This window comes from Tenebrio molitor, chromosome 1, assembly GCF_963966145.1.
Source record: "Tenebrio molitor chromosome 1, icTenMoli1.1, whole genome shotgun sequence".
In the NCBI taxonomy this organism is placed as follows: domain Eukaryota; kingdom Metazoa; phylum Arthropoda; class Insecta; order Coleoptera; family Tenebrionidae; genus Tenebrio; species Tenebrio molitor.
In genome coordinates, this window is record NC_091046.1 from 1,008,701 (window position 1) to 1,032,472 (window position 23,772).

At 37.3% G+C, this 23,772-nt stretch overlaps 1 protein-coding gene and 1 long non-coding RNA gene across 5 annotated transcripts in view; both read left to right on the top strand.

Moving 5' to 3' along the window:
• Positions 1 to 735: 735 nt before the first annotated feature.
• LOC138130990 (cell adhesion molecule 2-like) overlaps positions 736 to 23,772 on the top strand; it is a 55,026-nt gene continuing 31,989 nt past the window's right edge. The window contains exons 1-2 of one of the 4 annotated variants that reach the window (XM_069047736.1): positions 736 to 901; positions 17,973 to 18,195. In XM_069047736.1, the coding sequence (XP_068903837.1) occupies positions 18,138 to 18,195 (58 nt within the window). In that variant the 5' untranslated portion in view covers positions 736 to 901; positions 17,973 to 18,137. Of the gene's footprint in view, positions 902 to 4,312; positions 4,484 to 4,542; positions 4,564 to 17,972; positions 18,196 to 23,772 lie in introns of those variants that run through there. The other 3 variants (XM_069047759.1, XM_069047745.1, XM_069047753.1) reach the window with 3 other exon arrangements.
• Positions 21,708 to 22,962, top strand: LOC138122141 (uncharacterized). Its single transcript, XR_011156360.1, has 2 exons — positions 21,708 to 22,292; positions 22,348 to 22,962. It is a non-coding gene; the product is annotated as an uncharacterized lncRNA (long non-coding RNA).

Sequence of the window (23,772 nt, forward strand, 5' to 3'; positions counted from 1 at the left end):
CAGAGACGCTAGTTCGAGAGACAGAGTACAACTGATCGAAGGACTAGTGACATAATTTACCATGGCAGATGTGTATCGTGTGCAAAAATACATATTTTTGACTTGTGTTGTTTCTTATTTAGACCCCTCAGAGAATAAAATCTTCGCATTCTTTTGTTTTAAATTAGACTTGACAACATTTTGACCAAGTACCGGGTGATCAAGAAGGACTGTTTAAGTTGGCAATACAATTAAGAAAATTTTTATTTATAACACTGTAACTGGATATGTTTTGTTGGTTTATTTGACAAATATCTGATATAGGTATAGCATTAACAACGACAAGCCACCAACAACCGGAAGTTACTCCTGTTATACGATTTAAAATACGATTCAGTGTTACCAACTTAAACAGTCCTTATTGATCACCCCGTATTTATAAAAACGTTTTTCAAAAAGTCACAATTGAAACTGAATCGTTATGTTGGCGCCAATGCACTGGTCACGCACTTTAATTAATTATTTACTTTCTTGACAAATAGTTGCCAGAGATCAGCTACAGTCAAGGTCTGTCGTGGCGCTTCCAAATTTTGTTTAAATTCCAAGAGAATTAAGAAGATCTTTTCTTAAGGTCAAGTTCCAAATTGTAGTCGTTTAATGATACGAAATCGTGGGCTAGTGTCCGTTAGATGACCACACGAGATCACAAGTATACGATTATATCATACCGGTAGGACTAGACTAATTGTGATCTCGTTGAAAGTAAATAGTGTTGGTAGTTCTGATCCTCATGCTACTTGATTTTAAACAAAGTCGACGCCAAGTGACACTTTAGTAAAAACTGGCTCTTAAAAGAACTGGTAGAGTGAAGGAAAAGTGGTAATTCGAGACGTATTCTAAAGAAAAAGAATATCTGAAAAAGGTGAGTAAATATAGGTTTACTTTTAAAATGCTTAAGACGGGGATATGACATTTAATGGCGTCAATCTGTACTGATGATGAAAACACATTGTACTTACGTTTCAATTGTTGTATAAAGTGAATTTAATAATTTAATAAATGTTGAAATTTGTTAAATACTCAAAATGGGTTTTCAACAGGCAAAGCAAATTGTAGGCTGTGCAAATTATGGAACTAGTAGTTGTTAACGTTTTTATTTCCAAAATAAAATGGATGCAACGGCAGGTTACCATAACCTAAAATTAATTGAAAACGTAGTGGTCATGGCTCAGGGACTAGATACTGACTTATCACCCATTCCGCCCGGGTTCGATTCCCGATATACGATTATTTATTTTTTTATTTTATTCAAAAATTAATACCTACTGACTTTTTATTTTCATTAACACATAACGATAAGCTACTGAATCAGTCGTATTGAACATTAATGAAAAAAATCAAGATTGTTGATTCAGACAATGTTGACAGGAAGAATGTAAAATGAAAATTATTTCTTCATTATAACTTTTTTGTTTTATTTGTCCCTCAAAAGCATCATTTAAAAATTTCAGACATAATGTATTCCACTTGAACGCTTCCTGAGTTGAACAAATAAAAATGTCAAGGCCGGGATTATTAAATTTCTGAATTTTAAGACAATCTTTCCAAAGTCCTCCCCCGGTTTGTCTGCAGCGGTGCGTCCTTCGACAGCAATCTTGCAAACAACGCAACCATCATGATGCTATTCTTGGGGGTCACGGACAATTCTCCCTGTAGATTCTCCTTCATGGTAGGCGTTTCGACATCAGGATTTCAATAATTTTCTTCACAACTTATTTGAGAAACCTCAACACGGTCAATGTCACTGCTGCGGTTGCCCAAAAAACGCTCCATCTTCCAGAGAGGTCCTGGAATCCAACACTACACCGCTGTATCAATTTTTATCCATTGAATAACAGGTGGTTGTTCAAAATGGTAATCCTCAACATCCCATAGCTTTGTGTCGTTGGCGTTTGAACAAGTCAAAACTGATCAGTGTTTATAAAAGATTAAAATCCATCGTGAGACACTTTATTGCTTAAAAAAAAATAAGAGGGCACAGAGGCTTTCAACAAATACAGGGTTATTCACGAGTAATAATGGGCCCGACTGAATAAAAAATGCAACCCACAATACATTTTCAAAAAGAGCCGGACATTTTAATTTTTTAATTTCAATAGCCAGCTTTTTTCGTTGCATTTTTTATTCTGTCGGCCCCATTATTATTCGTGAATAACCTTGTATGTATACTCCAATTTTTTTTTAAATCAATTGTCAAAGTGTTGTCATGTTGGTATAAGTCACTGGTTATTTGATAGTTATTAGATTGGCAACGTAAAATGTCAACTGTATGTCAGTCATTTTGACGTAAAGGCGCTTGCGCTATTGAAGGCGCAATTACATTTAAATAAAAATACAAAGTCAAATGAGTTTCCGAAAACAAGGATCTAACACAACGAGAAAAATTGGCCATGATTAGATTACGTGAAGAAATGCAGGCAGAAAAACCGACCATGCTAAATTGCAGTAAAGATGCACACATCATATTCGAGGTATTTTATTTTAATATATGGGTTCGTCACTGCGAGGAATTGATTAGAGAGGACTGGAAAAAATTGATGGGAAATCTACCAATTGAGGACATTCCTCTTCCGCAGAATCATATTCGGAAGACGATTGGGGGTTAGATTCTGAAAATGAATAGGTAAACTGCTTATATAACCCATTAAATAAATTCCCATTTGCCTGCATATGTTAAGTTGCACTTTTTAGTGTGATTATCGTCTTTATTTCTTCTCTTTTGGTATAAAATTTGGTTACACCTGAAACTTTTCTGACATTTGAAAATTACTGATATAACCTCAAACCCGATCTAGGGAGATTTTACGATAGAGGTGTCCCGAAACGAAAGGTTTTAGGGTGGTACAGCCTGGTCTTTAAGTGAATTTTGACATTGACAATTGATTTAAAAAAAAATGGACTATACATATATGATTTTTTTAGTGCAGTATTTGATGCAAAGAGTCTTTTCTTTGGATACAAGGGAGAAAAGTTTGATTCGAAGTGAGTGAGTTCCTGATTTAAAAATGCAATTCAACCGTGACACTCCTGCACGTTTGACATGAAATTTGATAGCCCTTATCTTCTTCACGTGGTATGGAAATTATTCCGGCTATTACCACCACAACTGCGGTCGGTACGAGATCTCTCAGGTCAAGTAGTAATTTGCTCACGTCTGAGAATGCCCCAACAGTAAATGTCGACTTATGCGGAAGCATCTCAGCTATCTAATGAATGGTGACCAGGATGCGTCCTCCTTCTCGAAACCTGGGTCGCTTTCCTGCTCCTTCCTCGGTTAAAAACTGCTCTCGTATTATCGATTTTCACCCGCTACTTGCGGCTTTGTCAAGGAACAGTTAATAAAGCCGTAATTAAGCGTTTCAATTGCTTCAGCTCCGCGACACTTGACACGTGTCTTTTTTATTTCTCTGTCTTGCACAATTAGGAACCGGAAAGAAATGTTCGGTGCAACGAGTTTTTTCGACCCTCTCATGAATTATTATCGAAACGGTTTTAACCGTAACTCGTGACATGCGCTTTTGATTAATATTTTAATGCATTTATTTGCCCGATAAATATTAAATGTTTGCATGAAAAATATTGTACGATGTCGTTGCTGCTTTAACATGCAAAAACGAAACGTTAATTATTTACGGAGTTAAATCATCGATCCGGATCGAAATTTGTAGTGCTCGGATTGTTTTATCAACGGGACGCGAATTGGAAGGGACATCTGACGTGGAGTATGTTCCGGTGAAATATTTACAAGATTTAAAAGTAGTGGAAGTTGGAAATTTGGTCGTTCTGCATTTGTCAACTTTAAAGTGTTGTAGTTTTATTGCGACGTCGTTCCGGGGGGAAGCTCCAGCACCCCGTGTCTATAATTCAAGTTGATTAGATTTTCGGCGGAACAATCCGCGACTTTCGGAGCCCCACCCCCGGCCCAATCGAACGTGCGAGCTTTCGCATGTCGTCCCGTCCGGGCTTTATTAACCCAATGAATTCGATAACATCCTCGGCCGTAATTTGAATTTTAATAAACGCGACCGTCGGCGGCGCGTCGTTCCGACCGCCGCCGCCGCCTGAAAACCCGGAATTAATCTGGGAGCGGGCCCGAAAAACACGAAACGAAACCACAAACGTAAGGCAAAATACGGACAAGAAAGCATTATATTTAAATGAACTATATTTCATAATGATATACACGCACCTCAAGGCAAATCAGTGCGCATGTGCCCTAATCTGTTGTCAGACACAAGAACTCCGGGTAACAAACTCCGGGTTCTGCAGTTTAGCGCGGAACACCGGAGCACCGACGACGCCCGGAGGCGGCGCGAGCGACACGCGGACTACGCGGCGGGACCGGAGCCGGCCGAAAAGTGCCATTTTTCTGTGGATGTTGTTATGTGGGTGGAAAATCGCCCTCGGAGGGTTGCAGTGAGAATGTCGGAGGGTCTCCCCTAAGGTAGTCGGTGTGGCAATTCGATTTTTTTCCTAAGGACGAAATGCGAACAGTGGCGCCACCTATAACATATTGTAATTATAGTAAGTTCGGTTGGGGTTGCCCGATTCGCCCCCGGAACCCCGCGAGCGCTGTCACTGGTGGAAATGGGGTAATTTTTAATTCTGGTCGTGTTCCCGCGAAATTCCACTTACAATGAAAGGGGATGTCGTAAACAATATTCTTTATTCTTTGCATGGGATATGAGGGCGGAAATGAGGCTGAAAAATAGTGCAAACACGTCGTAATAAATGTGGCAAGACGCGCACAAGCAAAATATTATTAATTCAACGGGACCCCTCTCCTGAATTTTCGAGGGTCAATTCCGACAATGGAACAACATTTTTTTTTTTGCGGCGAAAACTTCCGACTCGCGATCGTTAAGTATTCATTTTTGTTGGGAAAAGGGCCCCGGCCCCCGCTGCTCACCGCATAATTGAGGGCTTCCTCCGCCGCTAAGTGTACATATAATAATATAATAAAAACCGTTCGAGTTTTAAGAGCGATTCAAATGAGTTACTTGATACATTCTTGAAAAGTTTCGCTCGGCGGCTCGACTTCCTTTAACATAAATCAACTTCTTCGGCTTATTTTTACAGACCGTATTAAAAATTCAGGAAGTTGTTCCATTAAGTTTAAAGAAAACATGTTATAAATTATTTTATATTTTACGGAGGCCTTTATAAAATTCAGCCGGGCTAAAATAAAGAATGGCGAAGGAGGACGCGACCGGCTTACTAATTATTGCTGTTGGCCCTAATTCCCGGCATAAATCACGGAAAAAATGGCGGGGGCGGGGACGACGCACCAATTAAAAATTAATTGAGGTGTTCCTTCTCTCCTCTTTCGAATCGAACGAATTTGTCGGGGGGCACAGTCGGCGGAATTTTTTAACGATTCGGGAAATCTACATCGAAATGGAATTTTTCTGAAACTTAGGGCTGATGTTTATCACGGGTTTATCAAAGGACTACATCCGGTCTTACGTGTATTACTTCCGAACGACAAAAGATCAAAGATCCTTAATCTAACTTTCTTATAGATCCCGATTGAGTTACCCGAAGGCCGGATGTTTATCCCGAATCGATCGGTGGGCCGCGTTTTGTCGCTTTTTGGTTTACCCAATTTACCAAAATTTTCGACTTTACAAGACCGACCGATCGCTACTCATAAAATGAAATTATTCAGTCGGCATTATTAACTCGCAAGGTTTTTTGCGGGAGCGTCGCACACGGCCCGTTAAAAATTTACATTACCATCAACGCAAACTCGGTGAACAACATTTTTATGCGGAAAATGCAGAACCGGGCCCGGTCGGTATTCTATTTTCGAATTAATATCCAATCATCGATGTCGATGACGCTTTAATAAAGCGAAAAGTAGATCCCCCCCCCCCCCCCGCTTTTGTATCTAATTTTGTTACATGAATATTGTATTAGTTGGGCCGTGGGGATTACCGCGTGAAAAACTCTACATATTGTGGTTTCATTAATTCAATTCTCTGATGCCTGTTGTAATTGATGTTTTAATTAGTAAATATTGAAGTTGGTAAATAATCGTTCCCCGTTATTTTTTTGTATTTGTAATTGGTATTCGAGGAAAACAACAAACAAGGGATTTTGATTTTTTTGTATTCATTTTTATTCAACTTCTACTACATAAATTTAAAGTACAAAGAAATTAATTACCAACTTCCATTTATCGAATTACTATTAATTAATTGTTCCAATAAGAAAACATACTTAATTTGTGTTGTTCTTTTCATTTTTCCTTGATTAATTTATATAAAAATCAAATTGATTTTAAATTAATGTTATTACTTTTGCAATTTTATTATGGATTTATTCAGAATTTATTATTGCGCAAAATGAAATACAAGCTGCGAAAGTTTACTTTTATGTGCGAGGTGTTTTTAAATGGCCGAGGCGAAGCATGAGTGTAGCCGAGGTTATTTAAAAACTCCAAGCACGTGAAACAGCTTTCGCAGCGTGTAATTAAACTTTTTATTCTCCCATCGACATTTAATAAAAGACAATGATTCAGTGATTATAATAAAATTATTATAAGCTGGCTTATTGTTAACGAAATATCGTTGTCGTTGAATACTTGGTGATAATTTAGTTTAAAATGCATTTCATTGAAGAAGCTGGATATATTGCGTGCAGAAGTGTGTTGTCGGACAATTCCAAAAACCGGTAGGTACAATCAAGCTTATGAAAATTTCATTAAATGGTGTGCAACGAATGATGTATTTTATATTATAATTTTTACGAAAATGAGAGGAATTATTTTCATGAAGCTTTTACTCATTTTTGACACTAAATTGACAGTACAAAAATGAGATTCGCTTTTCCTCTATGACAAAACTGAAATTCACAATGTTTGCAAAATAAAATTTTGATGGAAATTAGGTTAATTAACCAATTATCATAAATATTTTGGTTGTTCACAAATCAAGCGCCAGCACATTTTTGCCATTAAAACATAGAAATAAAAGATTTCGTCACATTATTTAGTACAGTTGGTTGCAAAAAAAAACGGGAAATGAAAATTTTCCTAATGTAAATTTGGTTTTGTCCATTTGTCAATTAATTCTCTACTCGACAATTCCTATCAAATAATTTTTAAAAATGTCATTGAATTTTGACCATAATTGTAAGCTACAGTCACGGACAGAAAAAAGTAGCACTCGTGGGCCTTTGAACTGGCCCACTCATGCCAAAAAAAAGCCCAATTTACACACGAACTCGTTAAATAAACTACTATAATAGTAACCATAGAAAGAATAAACAGACTTACATTAGCGAAAAAACATTGTCCGCGACTGTATCTCTCGTAAGAAGGTTTCACACCATGAAAAAATTGTAAAAATATGTCAATTTTATTCTGACAGTTTCCGTTTTTTACAACCAACTGTAAGTGGTCATATTTTCGTTCTCTTGCCATAACGGCTTTGAATAGATTTGTAAAAAAAAACAATCATTTATTCATTTGATATAAAAACAATTTGTTTAATAGTTGCGTAAAAATATCTAATAACATTTCGAATTTTGTCTAATCAATTATTTTACTGGACATTTTACTTCAACTTCAGGAAGTGACATTTTGAAAAATGATCATGTGATCGCGAAAATTTGTGATCGTGACATCTAAATTTACGTCGTTTGAAGGAAACTTATTTTTTGACGTTCATTTAAGTTTTCCCTCAAATTCTAGGTGAGAATTTCGTGGTAACCACACAAAGCACACACCTTTGCACGAAACGAAACAACTTCCTAACCTTACTTTCTTGCATTTGTGTATCCAGGCGGTTCTTTATGCTACAATTTAATAAAATAAATGTACTCGTGGTAATTTTGTTGGAAAATTCACACATTTTTAATACTAAAACTTTATGCAATAATTATCATCTCGCTCATTTTTTTTTGTTGTTTTCTTTTTTTCATTTTTTTATCGGTGCAGTGTATCGACCTTTCTACGACCCGACTACAAATTTTCCTGATTACCCGACGGAAGACAATTATTGACAATTATTACAGATCTATTACAAATGTCATTTCTATTACAAAATGTCAGTTGGCTGTGATTTCTACGTACACGCCTTTCCTGGATTTGTTTTGACATTTGACAGTTCGCACCTGTCACCGTGCAATTTCCACAGTTTGTCATTTTTCAAATTGTAAATTGCAGTGTTGTAACGTTGACTAATTTCATTTTCGTCCATTTTGACGGAAATTATCATGAGCCATGTTAACAAGCTTGCGGGTTCTGCTATTGAACTGTGTCATTTTTCATTCATTCATTCACTCAATAACAATGAACTTGACACGTACAACAATATTTTGAATTATCACTCTGGGAGTGTGAAAAATGTCTGCACACCTTCGGGGACGAAACTGTGATTAACTGACGGAATTTAACCGCGGAGAAGACGCATTTCTTTCACTTGTGTTTTGCTTAATGTTATTTTTTGTCCGTTTTCACTTTCGCAGTTGGAGTTTTTCGCCAGGCGAGCGTTCTCCTCTTCGGTTTCGTCGGAGCTGCCGCCAACTTTCGATCCGCAGCCACCGCTCTTCGGAAGTGGCGATTTGTTCGCAAACAATCAGCACCCAATCGAGCCTTCTCACCTCATATTTGCCTCAATTTCGAGCGGTTAATACAACGGCACGACCACATCGTTAATAGTTCCGGCTCCGATGGCGCAACCATTACGTTAATCCCTTTTGCAGGATGCTCCAGTGCAGACACTCGAGCCATTATTGCAAATATCATTGCAATTTCGTTCCAGTTCCTCCATTTCGGACTTAATAAAGACCGTTATACGGTCAATTTAAAAGCGCAGCGAGGAATTAGAGGTTACGGCTTCCGGATGCACCGACGACCGTCATCACAACTATGCAAGTGCACCCGTCCGGACTACTTCAAACGGGACGCTGCTGCGGTCTCTCGCCGTAATTAAAGCAATCCCGCCTTTGTTGATTACGCTAATTTTAATTGCAGATGGATTTCAGCCGGATCCTGTTGTTCGGGCTTGTTTTTGTTGTTTGTGGTGTTCGCTTTTGGACTCTGTGGTTTGTTGATGGATCCGATTATGGAAAAGCTCGCGGCTTCGCCACTCCATAAAAGAATCGCAGTTTTTAAATGATCCAGTCGATGTTTCCAGTGACGGATCGTAAAGCTGCCACCCCACTTGGGCCAGTTTATTGTCAGCGACAGACTCCCATAATGTAATGCGGCCGTGCAAATGTGTGCGGTTTGTCCGGTGTAAAATCCAAAATGTCCAAATAAAATTCCATACCTACCATTAAATAACTCACAAGCGAATCGCTCTCACGTTGCAACAGTTCCCATTTTAATCTACATCCGGTGCTTCCCGGCCATTTCGAATTGTAATTTCAGTTTATTTCTAGTTGTTTTTTACGACTGCACAAATAAATATTACTCGGATAGGTGGCGTTGTCTCGTTTTTTTTTTAGCCTACTCGATTAAAACCGACCTCGTTAGAGACGGCAACGTTTCGGAATCGTTGGCACACGTATCTCGTTCCGTTTTTACGCCCCACGATGTAATATTTTTATGTGACGCGTAATCTTGGTCGAGGGATCATCGATTGTTCGGACCCACTTGTAAGTTCCCCGTTTTATTTTTTCGTACAGTCGGGGAAGTAAATGAACGGTCGTGACGTCACATATATATCCGGCACGTGAGCGGAATCCCTCCGGCGGCCCTCCGGATTTGTCCAGGTCCAGGTCGAAAAATGACGGAGCGCCCCGAATAAAATATTCGCGACGTCTTTCTCGAGGGGGCAGAACCGACCGGCGAAAATTCCCAAACTTGTTTATAACTCGTCTTTTGTCTCGACGAAACTGAATTAAATCCCAGCTCTCGTTCACGCTCCGAATAGAAAACGGTTTAAATCAGCTAATTAAAATGTTTTAAACACAACATCGTGTAGGCAAATACGCGACGGAAGTAAAACACGCGATAAAGACGTACATTTCGTAATAATCTAACGAGGAGCAGGAATAAAGCCCGGAGACGTACCAGAGGACTCAATTAGAGGGGCCCGAAAAATGCCGACAAATAAAAAGGGAAGAGATGTTTAAAGATCGGAAACGGAGAATTATTCGCCGGGTTGGACGGTTTGTGATCGCGTCAAGGGTGGGGGTAGTTTTCCTTCGAAAATTATTTTGGGTTGAGGGTTTAAGCGTAATTAGAAATTTTAAAGCGAACGGAGTTTCTTTGAAAAAATTAATCAAAGAGAAACTAAACGGAGAATCGATAAAAGGTGCAAGATAGTTAGGAAGTTAAAGTGGAACTCGTGTAAATTGAACTCAAAATTAATAAAAGTCAAACAATCCGTTTTCAGAGTGATCATTTCAGACTTGCAGATATCAATACTCGCAAAATACATAAAAAATAAAATAAACAAATACAAGTTATTATGTTTCAAGACTGACAAAAACCAAATAATTGTAGTAACAATAAATAACAGTAATAAGAACATTCTATCCACAATCACCTTATAAACTTATGAACCGTCTAAAGTACCACTTTATCCACTAGTAGAATAATGAAATTACTTTATTCAACTAGTGGGATAATGAAAAATACAATCTTAAATCAATCACATTTTATTCATTTATACAGGGTTATTCTAAATGATTGTAGTCGAAGTAGGCCATGCCCATGTTATTACGTTTTTGCCGCTTTCATGTGAACTGTCAGTTGTGTCGCTGTCACTGTCATTTTTTAGGTGAAAAGTGCGGTGATGAGGATTTTATTTATTTTTGTTAAATTAACGATTGAATCCAGAAATATTGAGTTGTTCTACAATCAATTTTAAAAATATTGAGTTGTTTTGCACCCAATTTAACACATCATTTTGATGATTTTTTTATGTGGAGCGGCAACCATAAATTTTACATTCAGTTTTCACGCCTACTTCGACTACAATCATTTAGAATAACCTGTATTAATAGACAAAAAATTCTTCCACGTGTGCTCTTTCAAATACTGCAGCTTTCTTCGCATCGTATCCTCTCGACTCACTCTTCAGATAGGCAGTGAGCTTACTATATTTTCCAATGTCTATGTTTTTATAAACCTTTAACCTTTATAAACCTTCAAATTTAAGAAATACGACTCATTTATTGTCAACACCATTCGTTTTTCTTTCCATTCATTAAATTCAGAAAATAGTTTTCATGATGTGCCCTGGACTTCGTAGGCAATAATTGGAGAGTTGCTTCTTCAGCTTCCTCAAGAATTATCTCAGGAACAGAATGACTTTCTTGTATTTTTCACCAAATTCACAAATTTTTACAAATGCAGTCGATAAACAATCGAAAATAAATAGCAACCATTCAACACCTCCCGATATTTTTTTAATTAATTTCAATGATTTTTGAGGTGACAGCCGCTCTCAAATCATTTTTTTGATAAAATCGGATGAAATTCCAGTGATTCTGATTCTAAACGAGTGTGATTGTGGATAAAACGTTGTATTGTTTTAGTCGCGTAGCACTTAAGAAAATTAAACGCTCGACTATCGTCTCGTTTTTAAATATTCTTGCGTGGATAAAACGCTATCTAAAACAGTTATACAATAAATAACTATTAAGGTTTCCTCGGAAAGCCAAAAAATGTGAGAAAACTTTGAATTATTTTTTCAAAAAACGAAAACCAACATTTATCCAAGCAAAAACATTTGTCTCAATTCTTTTCTTAAAAAGTTTTCGTTAGTTTCCCGATTCTTTTTCCGTCTAGAATCCAAGAGATTTGACTAACAATTCTACCGTGTTAGTTTCTTAATGGAAAACATTTCTCAAGTTTTTTTAGAATTACTGGCAGAGAACAAAGCATTGATTTGACTCATGATGTTGCCCAGTGATAGTCAGCAAAGAGAATTATTTTGTTATTACTTATATTAGGAAGATGTATCATACAGCCTGTCCCAGAACTGCCTCTCCGTAGAAAACAGGCATGTGCCGACAACAAAAGAGACTCCAAAATAACTAAAATAAATTTTCCTGTAGCTCACATAAGTTTTCAATTTCACCAATCCCAGAAGCTCGTCCTCAGATATTACTAAAAAATCGGACAGATTGCTAGACAGCAAAAATTATTACTGATATCGCAAGAAAATTGAAAATCGAAATCCCGACAACGCAAAATTTCGATCATCCTATCTTGATGGTGTTCAACTCTGATTGGTCAAGTTTAGGATGCCTTTTCTCGGTTTTCCCTTGAGATAGGATTTTTTTTTTTAATTCAGCCAACAATACCAACAATATAATCTTTATTTTTGTTACATTAAGTATAAATAATTTATGGCGTTTCGATAAGTAAAATTCAGAGGCTTTATTTGAGTTAAAACAATATACAGGGTGTCTCAAAATTCGCAAATTCCGAATTCAGAGCGTTGTAGGGGATCACTTCAGTAGTCCAAATATGGAAATAAAAAAAAATCGGGACTCCCCCCACAAAGATACATTGGTCTGAAGGTGCACTCTTTGAAGTGCGTTTTCTTCAAATACAGGCTGAAAAGTTCAGTGTTTATTGTGATTTATGGTGTAGATGATTGGGGAACATAACGTAAAACCATTTTTTGAAGAATAGCTTTACTTTGGAGTAAAAAAATCTTAAATGTTTGTAATTTTTCTTAAAAATGGAACGGCAACGTAGCTAGAATAGTATTTTATCACTGTGGATATGAAGGCTGCTATGTATTGAACAAAATTAAAGTGCTTATAACTTCTTCAGGAAGAGCGAAACATTTTTTCTAAATATTTTTCGAGCTCCATTGGGTGCTTTCCTACCACGCTCTGAATTCGGAATTCGCGAATTTTGAGACACCCTATAGAATTGAATGGTTTTTTTAACTAATAAGCACGTAATACAGATTCACTTACAGCATAATTGCCAAACTGACGAACGTTTAAAAAAATGTGGTCAGGTTATTTTCAAACGTAGGTCGTGTTTTTAGTTGATATGCTTTTGACATTTTCTTCAGGTACATAACCTCACTTTGAGATCATCATTTAATTGTACATTAAAATAAAATCCATCATGTAACACTAAAAAAGTTGAGAAACAATTTCGTCGGTCAGTTCTCGAAAGAACTGTTTTTTGCAAAATAAATAATTCATACCAAGGCTTAATAAATGATGTTTGACGTCTATGATTTGACAGCTGATGAAGCTGCGACAGACGTTAACCGGAACAAAAGCGAGTACGAGCCCACTTGACGTCACATGTTTTTGACGCTCTTTAGTAGGTAAATTATTACGAAACCCATATTGACAAGGTGAAAACAAGCTTGAAAATAGTCGTCCATTTGCCTGTTTTAATAATAATTGAAAAACATTTTCGATAATGAGCACGATCGTTTCGGGTCGACAGTTATTAATGTTTTTTGAGTCACCTTTTTTAAAAATGGGGATGTCTTTTTCTATTTTTGATGTCACAAAATAAGCTGTCGTTGAAAACGATGTTTATTATTTTTGTTAGTGGTATCGAATTTATGTTTTTAATGTTTTTGACCATCAATTTCATTCCAAACCATGACAAAACAACAAAAAGTAATAATAACGATTACATTTTTACATGATCTCATACTGAAAGAAGAAAAAGCGTACGTGACATATTGTGGGCAGCGTAATCCGGGGTGTTCGTACGGATTTGAGTTTTTAAAATGGGTTTTAGGGGTAAATCTGCGCGGACATTTGTCGGGGCCACGTTACGAGTTGTTGATCGAACGCGGTCGATCCTGCTCGAATATCTATAATTGAGCGAACATTGCGGCAAGTTATAATTACCTCGGTTCTTGTGCGGGACGGCGCATCCCTCGGCAACAAAAGTGGCACGCATGATGGCTGTTAAACCGTAATTTCGGCGGAACTATCCTGTCATCGCCATTAATTTAAATAAGGACATAAAACACAAATGCGTTCGGCTCGGGACGTTGGCGAGGAAAAAAAAGACAGAAATAAAAAAGGCGACAGCGACGCGACAAACGGCCGAAAGAGTGAGTGGTTGAGGGCCGGGGTGAGTTACAATCGTGGGGTGTTTGCACGTTTCGTTTGCGCGCTAATTTCGGGTGGCAATCTGATTTCGATTGCTTCATTCGGAGCGGTCGTTACCTGCAAGTGCTATTGTCGGGGCGGGTAATAAATGTTAATAAGGGGTGAAGCATTGTAATGGCGGGTGATTGTTGTTTACATCGAGCAGGGGTGGTTTGATGAATACGCTTAAAGGACATTCGCGGCGAACGTTTTTAATTATTATACTTTCATCCCCTCAATTACGCCCGCCATTTGTTACGAGGAAGCCGTGAAACGTATTGAAAATGGAAAAATGTCTTCCGCCGTTTTTCGAACGTTCACCGGCGCATCCACCGTTCTTGATGATTTCTTCGTCGCTCACGGCATTTCGGAATTCGAGCGGGGAGTTGTTCGTACGCAAGATGGCGTCCCCTCGGCGAGTTATTTTTGCCTTGCCCCATACGTTTCTTTTCCCTTTCGGCCGGGCCTCGCCGCTCAAATATGTAAAATATCTTGTGCGCTCGAGGGGCGCTTCGCAAATTCGCTTAATTATTCTTCGGCGGAGCATCAGTCAAGGGAAAGTTGGCGCGGCAAATTACCACTAAAAGCTCATGTTACACTGCTACTTAAATATGATATAAAGTCATATCCGCAGCTTGCTAGTTTAAGAAGCATGTTAATTAATTTTGTATAAGATTAGCGTGGCCTTGCTCGCTCCGGGAGATCCTTTAAGGAGATTTGTTCCGCCAGAAAAACGCGCTTCCTCCGTTCGGAAAGGCAAAAAATTAACGCAACATCGGAACGCGTTGCGGGATGGGGGCGGCGATTTTTTTCGCGTGCGCTGATCACGACAAATGGACTGTGGCGGTGTAAAAAATTTATGACGGGGTTGATTTGAACAAATCGTTGTTTGTTCGAACCGGCTCGATAATGGTGAAGGCTGATTATGCTGATTTGCTTGTTTGTTACCTTCGTCCATCGATCGGACAGTCGGGTGTCGATAATAGCACCTTGGGGGAAACGCTAATGAGGACCGTGCTAAGCGAGTGCGGCGACAAATCGGTTTTTAAATATACCGCCAGTTGCTGATGGACGACTGCTAATAAAATTAATGACGCCGTTCGGATTTTATCTTGATGATGGTAGTGAAACTGTTTTATTGCTTAATGAAAGTTTTGTTCGATTCAATAGCAAGCTAATGAATCTCTGTATCTCTGCAATAATAATAATCATAACTGTGATGAAAACGTATACCTACGATACGAGTATGTGGGTCTAGTACAAATCACATGATATAAAAGGAGCAATTAAATTTGTTGTTCAATTTAAGACTAATTTGCATTTCTACAGGGCTTTCATAAATGATTCATGCATCAGGTGAGCTGTGACTCCATTTATTAAAATGAGGACACGGCCTTCTTGTGACACGAATTATTTATGAAAGCCCTGTACAAATATTAGCAAAGTGAATTACTTCTGAAACAGTTTTTTCGAGTATCATTTATTAATATCGGAAATAAGGAAGGTTTTACAATTTTTTTTAAATTGCTTTTAGTCTTCTACGTTGTCCCACAACCTCGTAGGTAAAATTTCGGCACATTTTAAAAATTCACCCTGTATATCTTATTTTATAAAATGTACGCCAATGCGAAGTAACTTCTAGGAAATATGCTTTAAAACAAGGAAACCGCATTGGTGTATTTTTAAGATGTGTGGAGAGCAATTTAAAAAAAATTGTAACTCAAAAAATAAATGTCATTTTATTTTTTGACATAGAATTTTTTAAATATTTTTTCCGCGTTCTACATGAAGCCAGTAGCTCGTGGTTAAAATTTGGTCACACATTTCAATAACACCCTGTATAAACATTTCTTGCTGCAGTAACTAATGCCCTGTACAAGATAGTCCTCAAAAAACCCTTTTGCTTTCTCAACTAACTCAGAACGTCATCATTAGCACTTTGAAAAATGATCCACAATGAAAACTGCAAAGTGACAAGTGTGAGTTGTCAAATGTCAAATTTACAAATCCAGAAGAGGAGTCAAATTTATACGTACCATAAATCATAGTTAACTGCGACGCGAAAAACATTTATAATAACTCTGTATTTCCACTGAACGTGATGGGTATAGCTCAAGGTTCAAATCTAGGTTCACTACTTTTTGTGACACCAACGAGATGTAATGAAATTCTTATTCAATTGTTATTATTATTAGATTTTATTTATAATTAGTGACAAGATTGTTTTTATTACATAATATCATTTGTGCTACTGAAAGCGTATAACATCTCCGCTTCAAGGGAGATTTACTGGGTGGTACTTTTGCCGGGGAGAATTTCAAGAAGGGGTGGTGGAGGCGCCGAGTCGGGTCAAGATTCTTGGATTCCTGTCGACGTTAACAGGAAACTAATTTTCTTCATTCTTCGGATTTTTTGCGTTTCCGGCGGACCGGCCGCCAATTACGGCGTTCCCATTTCCACCCCGTGTGTTTTCCCGCGAAAGAAAAGCAAGCATCCCTCTCGTATTTATTTAAAGCGATCTCCCCCGAAACCAGTAAATGAAATCACGGGGCCCTCCGCAGGAATTTGCATCTGCACAGCACGGCATTAGCATAACAGCGTTATTTTATGTGGGCCGTGCTTCTCCGGCAGTATTTAAAAAATCACCCCCTCCTTTGTATTTAACCGAGCCGCCCCGTCATGAGCGGGCTCGTTCCGCACAACATAAAGAAAACGAAGCGGCGACCTCGGCCGCCGTGTTTGTCTTCTCAATTTTTCGCGCGCGCAATTGAAACCGAGCAAACATCATCCCCCGGACGAGGGTGCGTTCCGTTCGGAACAGGTGGGATTAGTCGAATTTTTCTAATCAAAACATAATGGAAGTGTCGGCAGGCCGTTCAATTTTTTTGCCGCCGTCCCCGAGATGAAATAAGTAAAAATAAGGCCGTCAACCCTCGGCGCGAGCTCGACTCGGGGGCTGAAATTAATAATGACAAGGCTTGTAATTACACCCTTGGGTGTCGCGCTGACGGTTGTCGTTTTCTGCCATCTTTTCGTCGGGGGGCGGGGGCGGTTCGCAGACGACGCGGATTCAGTCGGGGGATGTTTGCGCGGGATTTTTTAAACGGCCTTTAATCATCGTAATAATGGACCTTTCGGCGGGGTGTCTGCGCCGCGACGAAATTGGAAATTTTCCCACTGTTATTACATTTGCGTTCTTCGGAACACTATTAGTGCGGGTAGTCGTGCGTGGAGACCCTCAGCCGCAAGGCCCGGGGGCGGCGGACGGGCCAATCGAATCCTGCAGATTTAATTAATGGAGATGCGGAAAAAATACATTGTAATGAGGCCGGTTCTGATTGGAAAAAAGCGGATTTTCTGACGGTTCTAATTAATTTCATTAGCGGAAATGGCGGATGTACCGAGTGTTTGAAAAAACGACGACAAACCAGACGAGAGCTTTCAGTTCCATTTTTCTAATTAGTTTAATTAGATTTTTTTTCTAATGTCGAGGGGATCAAATTTATCGGTCGGGGTAAGGAAATTTTTAATGGGTGGTGTGTTTTTGAACGTTAAAAAATTTATGCCCCTGCAGCAGACAATGGAGCCGTCTGCATTAGCGACCCTCACCAATTTATCGCCTCGGTCCTGCTAAGCCTTAATCGATATTCCTGCTGCAAAACTGAATTCATTTACCCTAAACAAACATCGCAAATCTCGTAAAAATCCCGAACGTATTAACGCAGTCACAGAAATCCCCGCAATTACGAATTTTCGGCCAACTTTTCCCCGACCCGCCCGCCGACAGCGGCACATTTTTCCGTCGTTTTAATGAGACGCGAAAATTTGTTCTTGTTCCTGCAGCGCCCAATCGATAAATAATTCCGATTATTATTTTTTTTTTGCAGAGCCGGACGAATTTCAAACTGTCAACGGCGAGGAATTTCCACGAAGAATTAAATTCTCTTGATGGAATTTTTCGCGGGACGAGTCAATAGAACGCGATTAATCTCAATTAAGGGAGGAAAAAGTGACGATGTGAAAGGGGTGGCGACGGTGTAACAAGTTCGACGATGGGACTGACAGTGGTGAAGCTGTCGCTGAACCTCCTCCTGTGGGGCCTGATCCAGGGTGAGTAGGATTGTTTTGTAAGCGAATTAAATTCTGATTGGGATTAAAAGAAAACAACCCCGGCCGAGACGACTCTGTTATCTTTGGAGTTTCGGAATTTTAAGGGATGTTGAAGAAAGCGACGGCGTCTCGATTGTGAATCAATTAATAGAGCACGCGGCCAGAGATACAGAGCTTTCTGGCAAGGGTGCAGCCTCCCTCGCTACAGATTATCTCTCGTCCGTATTTTCTGCAGCTTCCGGTTATTACTCAGATTTTTTTTTGTGCCTTTCGTGTGTCTTGTTTCGTACCGACTTTAAAACGCTTATTTTATTCATTTATTCCGAAACCATAAAAACGTAGAACGAGAAGCGTAAATTAACATCACTGATGACTATAAAAATAACGGTAATTGCGCCAGATTCGGGCTAAATGGCCGATGAAATATGTTGCTCAAGGGTAACGTGACTCGTAAATCTGGATTTTTTGACAACGCTACAACTAATTTATGCCAGATTGGCCGGATTAAGGCAAATTTTACGAATGAGACGTTTAATGGAATTGTCTTGGCTGATTCGTCGAGTAAACGTCGAGACTCGCTCATTTTCGAAAATGTGTTGACACGCAGAGACGTCGTCGAAAAAGGACAAAGAAGCGGAGAACGAACGCCCTCGATGTAAATTCAAATCTGGACGTTCAGGAACCGGAAGGGGTGGTGGACAAATGCTCGTTTCGTGAATTATTTGTTGTTGCAAGTTTATTTATTTTTGGTCTGGCATATGCGAGATAAGAAAACTGTTATGTATCGACCGGTAATAAAGTTTCCCAAGTGGACAGTTCAGAGTTGTAAAACAAATACTAAACTAAATTCTGACAAAATGGAAACTCACGTCGTCCACACTTCATGCAAATTACACATTCACATGTTAATAAAAATTTAAAATTATAATTTTTTTGTACATTATTTTAATAATAAAATCCGTCGAGCTGTTTTAATTATTTTTTTTTATAATTAATCAGGTACACGACACGTTCATGCGTTGCGGCAGAAAAATCGTTTTTCGGTTATATCGTGTGCAAATTGGTGGATGCAGCTAATATTTTATTAATATTAAATTTTATTATTGCAAGTAATGAATTTATATTTTGTTCAGAACGTTTTGTTTTGTGTTCAATTTTTAACGGCGTAATAATTCCAATTCGATCTATTTTTCATTTATATTCCTTTGAAATATTTGTTACTCGATAAAATTCGTTGACGTAATAGTGAAATAAATTTAAAATGAATCGTATTAATAAAAGAGGCGCTGCAATGGGAATCGTTAAAATGTAAAGTATTACAAAGAACAGAAAGTTCAGATAAAAGAGAGGTATACTGCGCCAAAAAATTGTCGCAACACTAAATGTTTTTTTGCATTACTTAAAAATGGCAGAAGTAATTGAAGCAAAAATGATATACGTATTATAACTTATTATTATGTTAATATTACGTCAATATTATGCTAGGACGTTTACGTTTGTGTAGATATGTTTTCTCATCATGAAACTAACAATATTTTCGAAAATCAATTGTACAGGGTCATTATAAATGATTGTCCTATGACAGTAGGCGTTGGTGACGTAGTTGAATGTGCCGCAAACCTCATAACATGAGTGAGACTAGTATCGCCGATAGGTGGCGCTACCGGCGGTAGTGGAAATTTGTCTACTAGTTTGTCTAACGTTGCGAGGCTGGCGGCACATTCAAAATTTGTGTGGGTTTTCAACCCCAACTGCGATGGGACAATCATGGTACACTTCTATTAAAAAAAAAAAGCGTACACGTATTGAGAGCTAATGTAAATGGGGATAAAATTAATTAATCGTTTCCAAGAAAACGTATTACGGTATTACTGACATTTTGTATGTATGTCAAATGTGTGGAAATTGCGTTTTTTAAATTTTTAAATTGTTAGATTGTTGAGAGTTGCCTTTTTCTGTTTGCAGTAATTCAGTAATTGGTAATACTTGCCTAATAAATAAGGCAAAACATTTACCCACATTAAAATCTCTGAAAAATACATCGATAAAATCCAGCTATCAGCATGGGTTTTGTTACAGCTCTCGGACTATTTCTATGTAACAACAATTAAAGGATAGGTTTACAATATGGCAATGTAGCCAAAATTGTGTTCACTACTTGTACGCTTTTTTTTTTGAATAGAAGTGTACTTCATCAACAAAAAATGTTAGATGAAACAATTATTTCTTTCATATTTAATTAAACGGCATCGTAAAGAGCGTTCAAAAAAGTGATGATCCGACGCTTGTTTTTGTTGTCATTAACGTATGACGTAGCTTCATCGATTGTCAAATCACATATGTCAAGCGTCATTTACTCAGTGAACAAGCAACGGTGTGAATTATTTCTTTTGCACAATACAGTTCTTTTTAGGACTAAGCAACCAGAGCTTTCGTTTGATTTAAAATGATAATATAATTTACCGATTGATCAAAGTGAGGTTATGTGTCCCAAAATACCCAAAACCGATCCTTATCGTCTTAACGACAAGGCTAGTGTGAAACAGATGTGTATTAAACAGATTAACAAATTTGGTGTAAGCAAATTTCAGACAACAAACAAACTTTGTTGTGATTGGGTTCATTGAAATTGGGGGAGTCATTGATGATTGTCTTTATTCCATTCGTTACAACAAAATCAATTATCTGTAGTCATAAAACTGTGAAATCGAACAAACTTCTGCCAAAACAAATTTTTCAGTCTTTGAATTCCCAAGTTTTATGATTCAATAAAGCTATTCTTGTGTTTTTGATATTTATCAATTCCTCTTGCGTAAATTTATTTTATAAAATAATTCTACACAAACTGACAATTTTTTAAATTAATATTAGACGCAGCAGTTTAGAGTTTTCTTGATAGAAGCAAGATCTGTAAAATCCCATTTTTACACCTCATCGATTTCCTCAAATAATGAAAACATCGACAGAGTATTCCCAAATTTCCCTGCGGATCTATAACATCTTTATCTTAATAACATATTAAAAGAGGCAACTTTTTATTTGTATGCATTACTTGGGCGCTGATCGCTAAAAAACCATTAAACATACAGGGTGGTCCATCGCTTACCATTTTTGCGATTACACATTTAATAATTGTCCAAAAATTCTGAAACTCGGTAGGCACAATCTCCACTTAATATTCTATGATTGTGCATGATCAACTTTTTTCAATTAAATTTGTGTGATGGAGCTAACTTTATAGCGATTGGTCCAAATATTACGGTATAGGATTTGTATAGTCGAATGTGAAAATCTAGGGTGCTATCTTAAAATCACGAAAAATCACTAAAATAATTAAATGTTTTAATTGTTAAACACTGTTTTATTGATTGATTCATCTTTATGGAGTGACCATATTGTGTGACTATCTTTTGTTAGGCCTACAAGATTTTTGTATTGTCTTTTTAACGGAAAAATTGCACCAAATTTAGCGATTTTAGGATAGCACCCTAGATTTTCAGATTCGACTATACAGAGTGATCAACAAGAATCCAAATCAGAGCAAGCGTTGCAAATTATCGGTCACGTCGTAGCAGAATCATACGCAAATAAGCGTTCAAAGCATGGCCGTAGACAATTTGTGGTCTCAAACGCTAGTTTATAATAAATCATACCTCATGAATTTTAGACGTTGGAATTATAATTGTGCATTTTATTATTATTATAAGATAAGGGAAACAATTTATAAGATAAATAAGAGCAACATTTTACATTTGTAAGAGTAAGTAAATTATCAGCTTTATTGCCAAACGCGACGCCACTGGTACGGAGATGTTTCGTTTAAATGTCACATTTCAAAATTCAAGGTTGTTGTTGTTGACAATTTAAGTGATTTAACCTAAAAAACAAATCTTCGATTTCGGAAATATTTACAGACGTTTATTGGAATTGTAAGCAATAATTATCCCAGAATAAGTTGTAAAATGGGTTTTACCATTAAAGAGAAGGCATTTTTATTAGATTATTTTCGAAAGAGGGTGAAACAAGAAAGTGAAGACTAGCCTTACTTTGTACCCCCTTACACTGAAGAATTTCAAGCCAAATGTCTGAACCTGATGGTATTGGTTATTAACAAGTTTATCAATGTCTTAAAATTATAATGCCTAATTTTAGTGAATCATAATCCATCATTAAGAAGAAGTCAGGTCAGTCCTTAGTTCAAATTTTAGCAATGGTGCAAAATGTTCGACAAATTATCAAGGAACATCCCTCAACTTCCATAAGGCGTTTAAGACTGCAAATTAAATTGAGTTATGGCACTTATTGCAAAAATTTTGAAGGAGGCTATTAATTTGTTTCCCTTGTGTGTTGCAAGAAATAAAACCCACACATTACCTTAAAGAAATTTTCACCATAAATGAATTTTGGCAGTCCATTTCCCCTGACAGCTTCATAAGTGTTTTTGGAAATTATGAGGGGCGAGTTTGACTCTTCCTGGACCACAATGGAGAACATTTGGAGCAGTTTTTGTGAAAACTTATTTTTTGACCTTGGTATAATTTAAATGTTTTAATTAAACTGCTAGAAAAGATACGAGTAAGTTCTCAATTAACCAAAAATGTGAGAATAATAACTTTAGCACTTTTCTTACAGAAAACAACAAAACAAAGAATTCTGAAAAATAATTACTTTTAAAATTTTGTAACCAAAGATTACGTGCCTTATGAAGGAATTTTATGTAACTGTGTGTTTTTTCCTTAATCAGTAATAAATAATAATTAATAATAACTTCCTTTTAAATCCATTATTCATGAATTACAAACAATTTATAAAGGCAATTAATAATAGATTTTTGAGAGGTAGGCAACCAACAAAACGAGTGCACAGCAATTATATAAAAGTGTCTGATTAGTATACGACGTACGTTTCGATAAAATAAAAGATGAGGTAGCACTCTTGATTTGGTTTCTTGTTGATCACTCTGTACAAACCTTATATTGTTCAAAAATTTTTATTTCGTTATGTTTAAAAAATCGCAGTAGGCATATGCGACTGAGCAGGTTGTTGAGTAAACACGCAGCAGATGCAGCAAACATTCAGAAATAAAACAGCGTCAATCATTTTAATTTATGTGCAACTATTTGGAAGGTACGAATTTTCGAAGGGATCCCTGTATAAATTTGATTCATAATTTAGCATAGAATTCAAAAATAAAATCAAACTGGGTAGGTTCCGTTTAAAAAAAACATAACTTTAGTGTTTTTATAATATTGAGACACACTGTATATATACCGCAATGTACAGTAGAAGCATAGCTATCATCTAGAAAAAAGAAAAAGTTGATATCTTTAATAACAAACAAGTTATGGAGCTTTTTCCCAACTCTGGGACACTCTCTATGTGTGTTTTCATAGCCAAGCGTCAAATTTTTTCGATAATTAGAAACCACCCTGTATTTTGCCGGGGTTTTTGCTACATGTGAGAGCATTTCCTCAACCTCCGTCTTAGTTTAGAAGCAATTGAACCACCTCGTGAAGGGGTCGAGTAGTAACGAAAAAAGTGAAGCAACTCCTGAATTGCCAGTTTCAGTTTAATTTT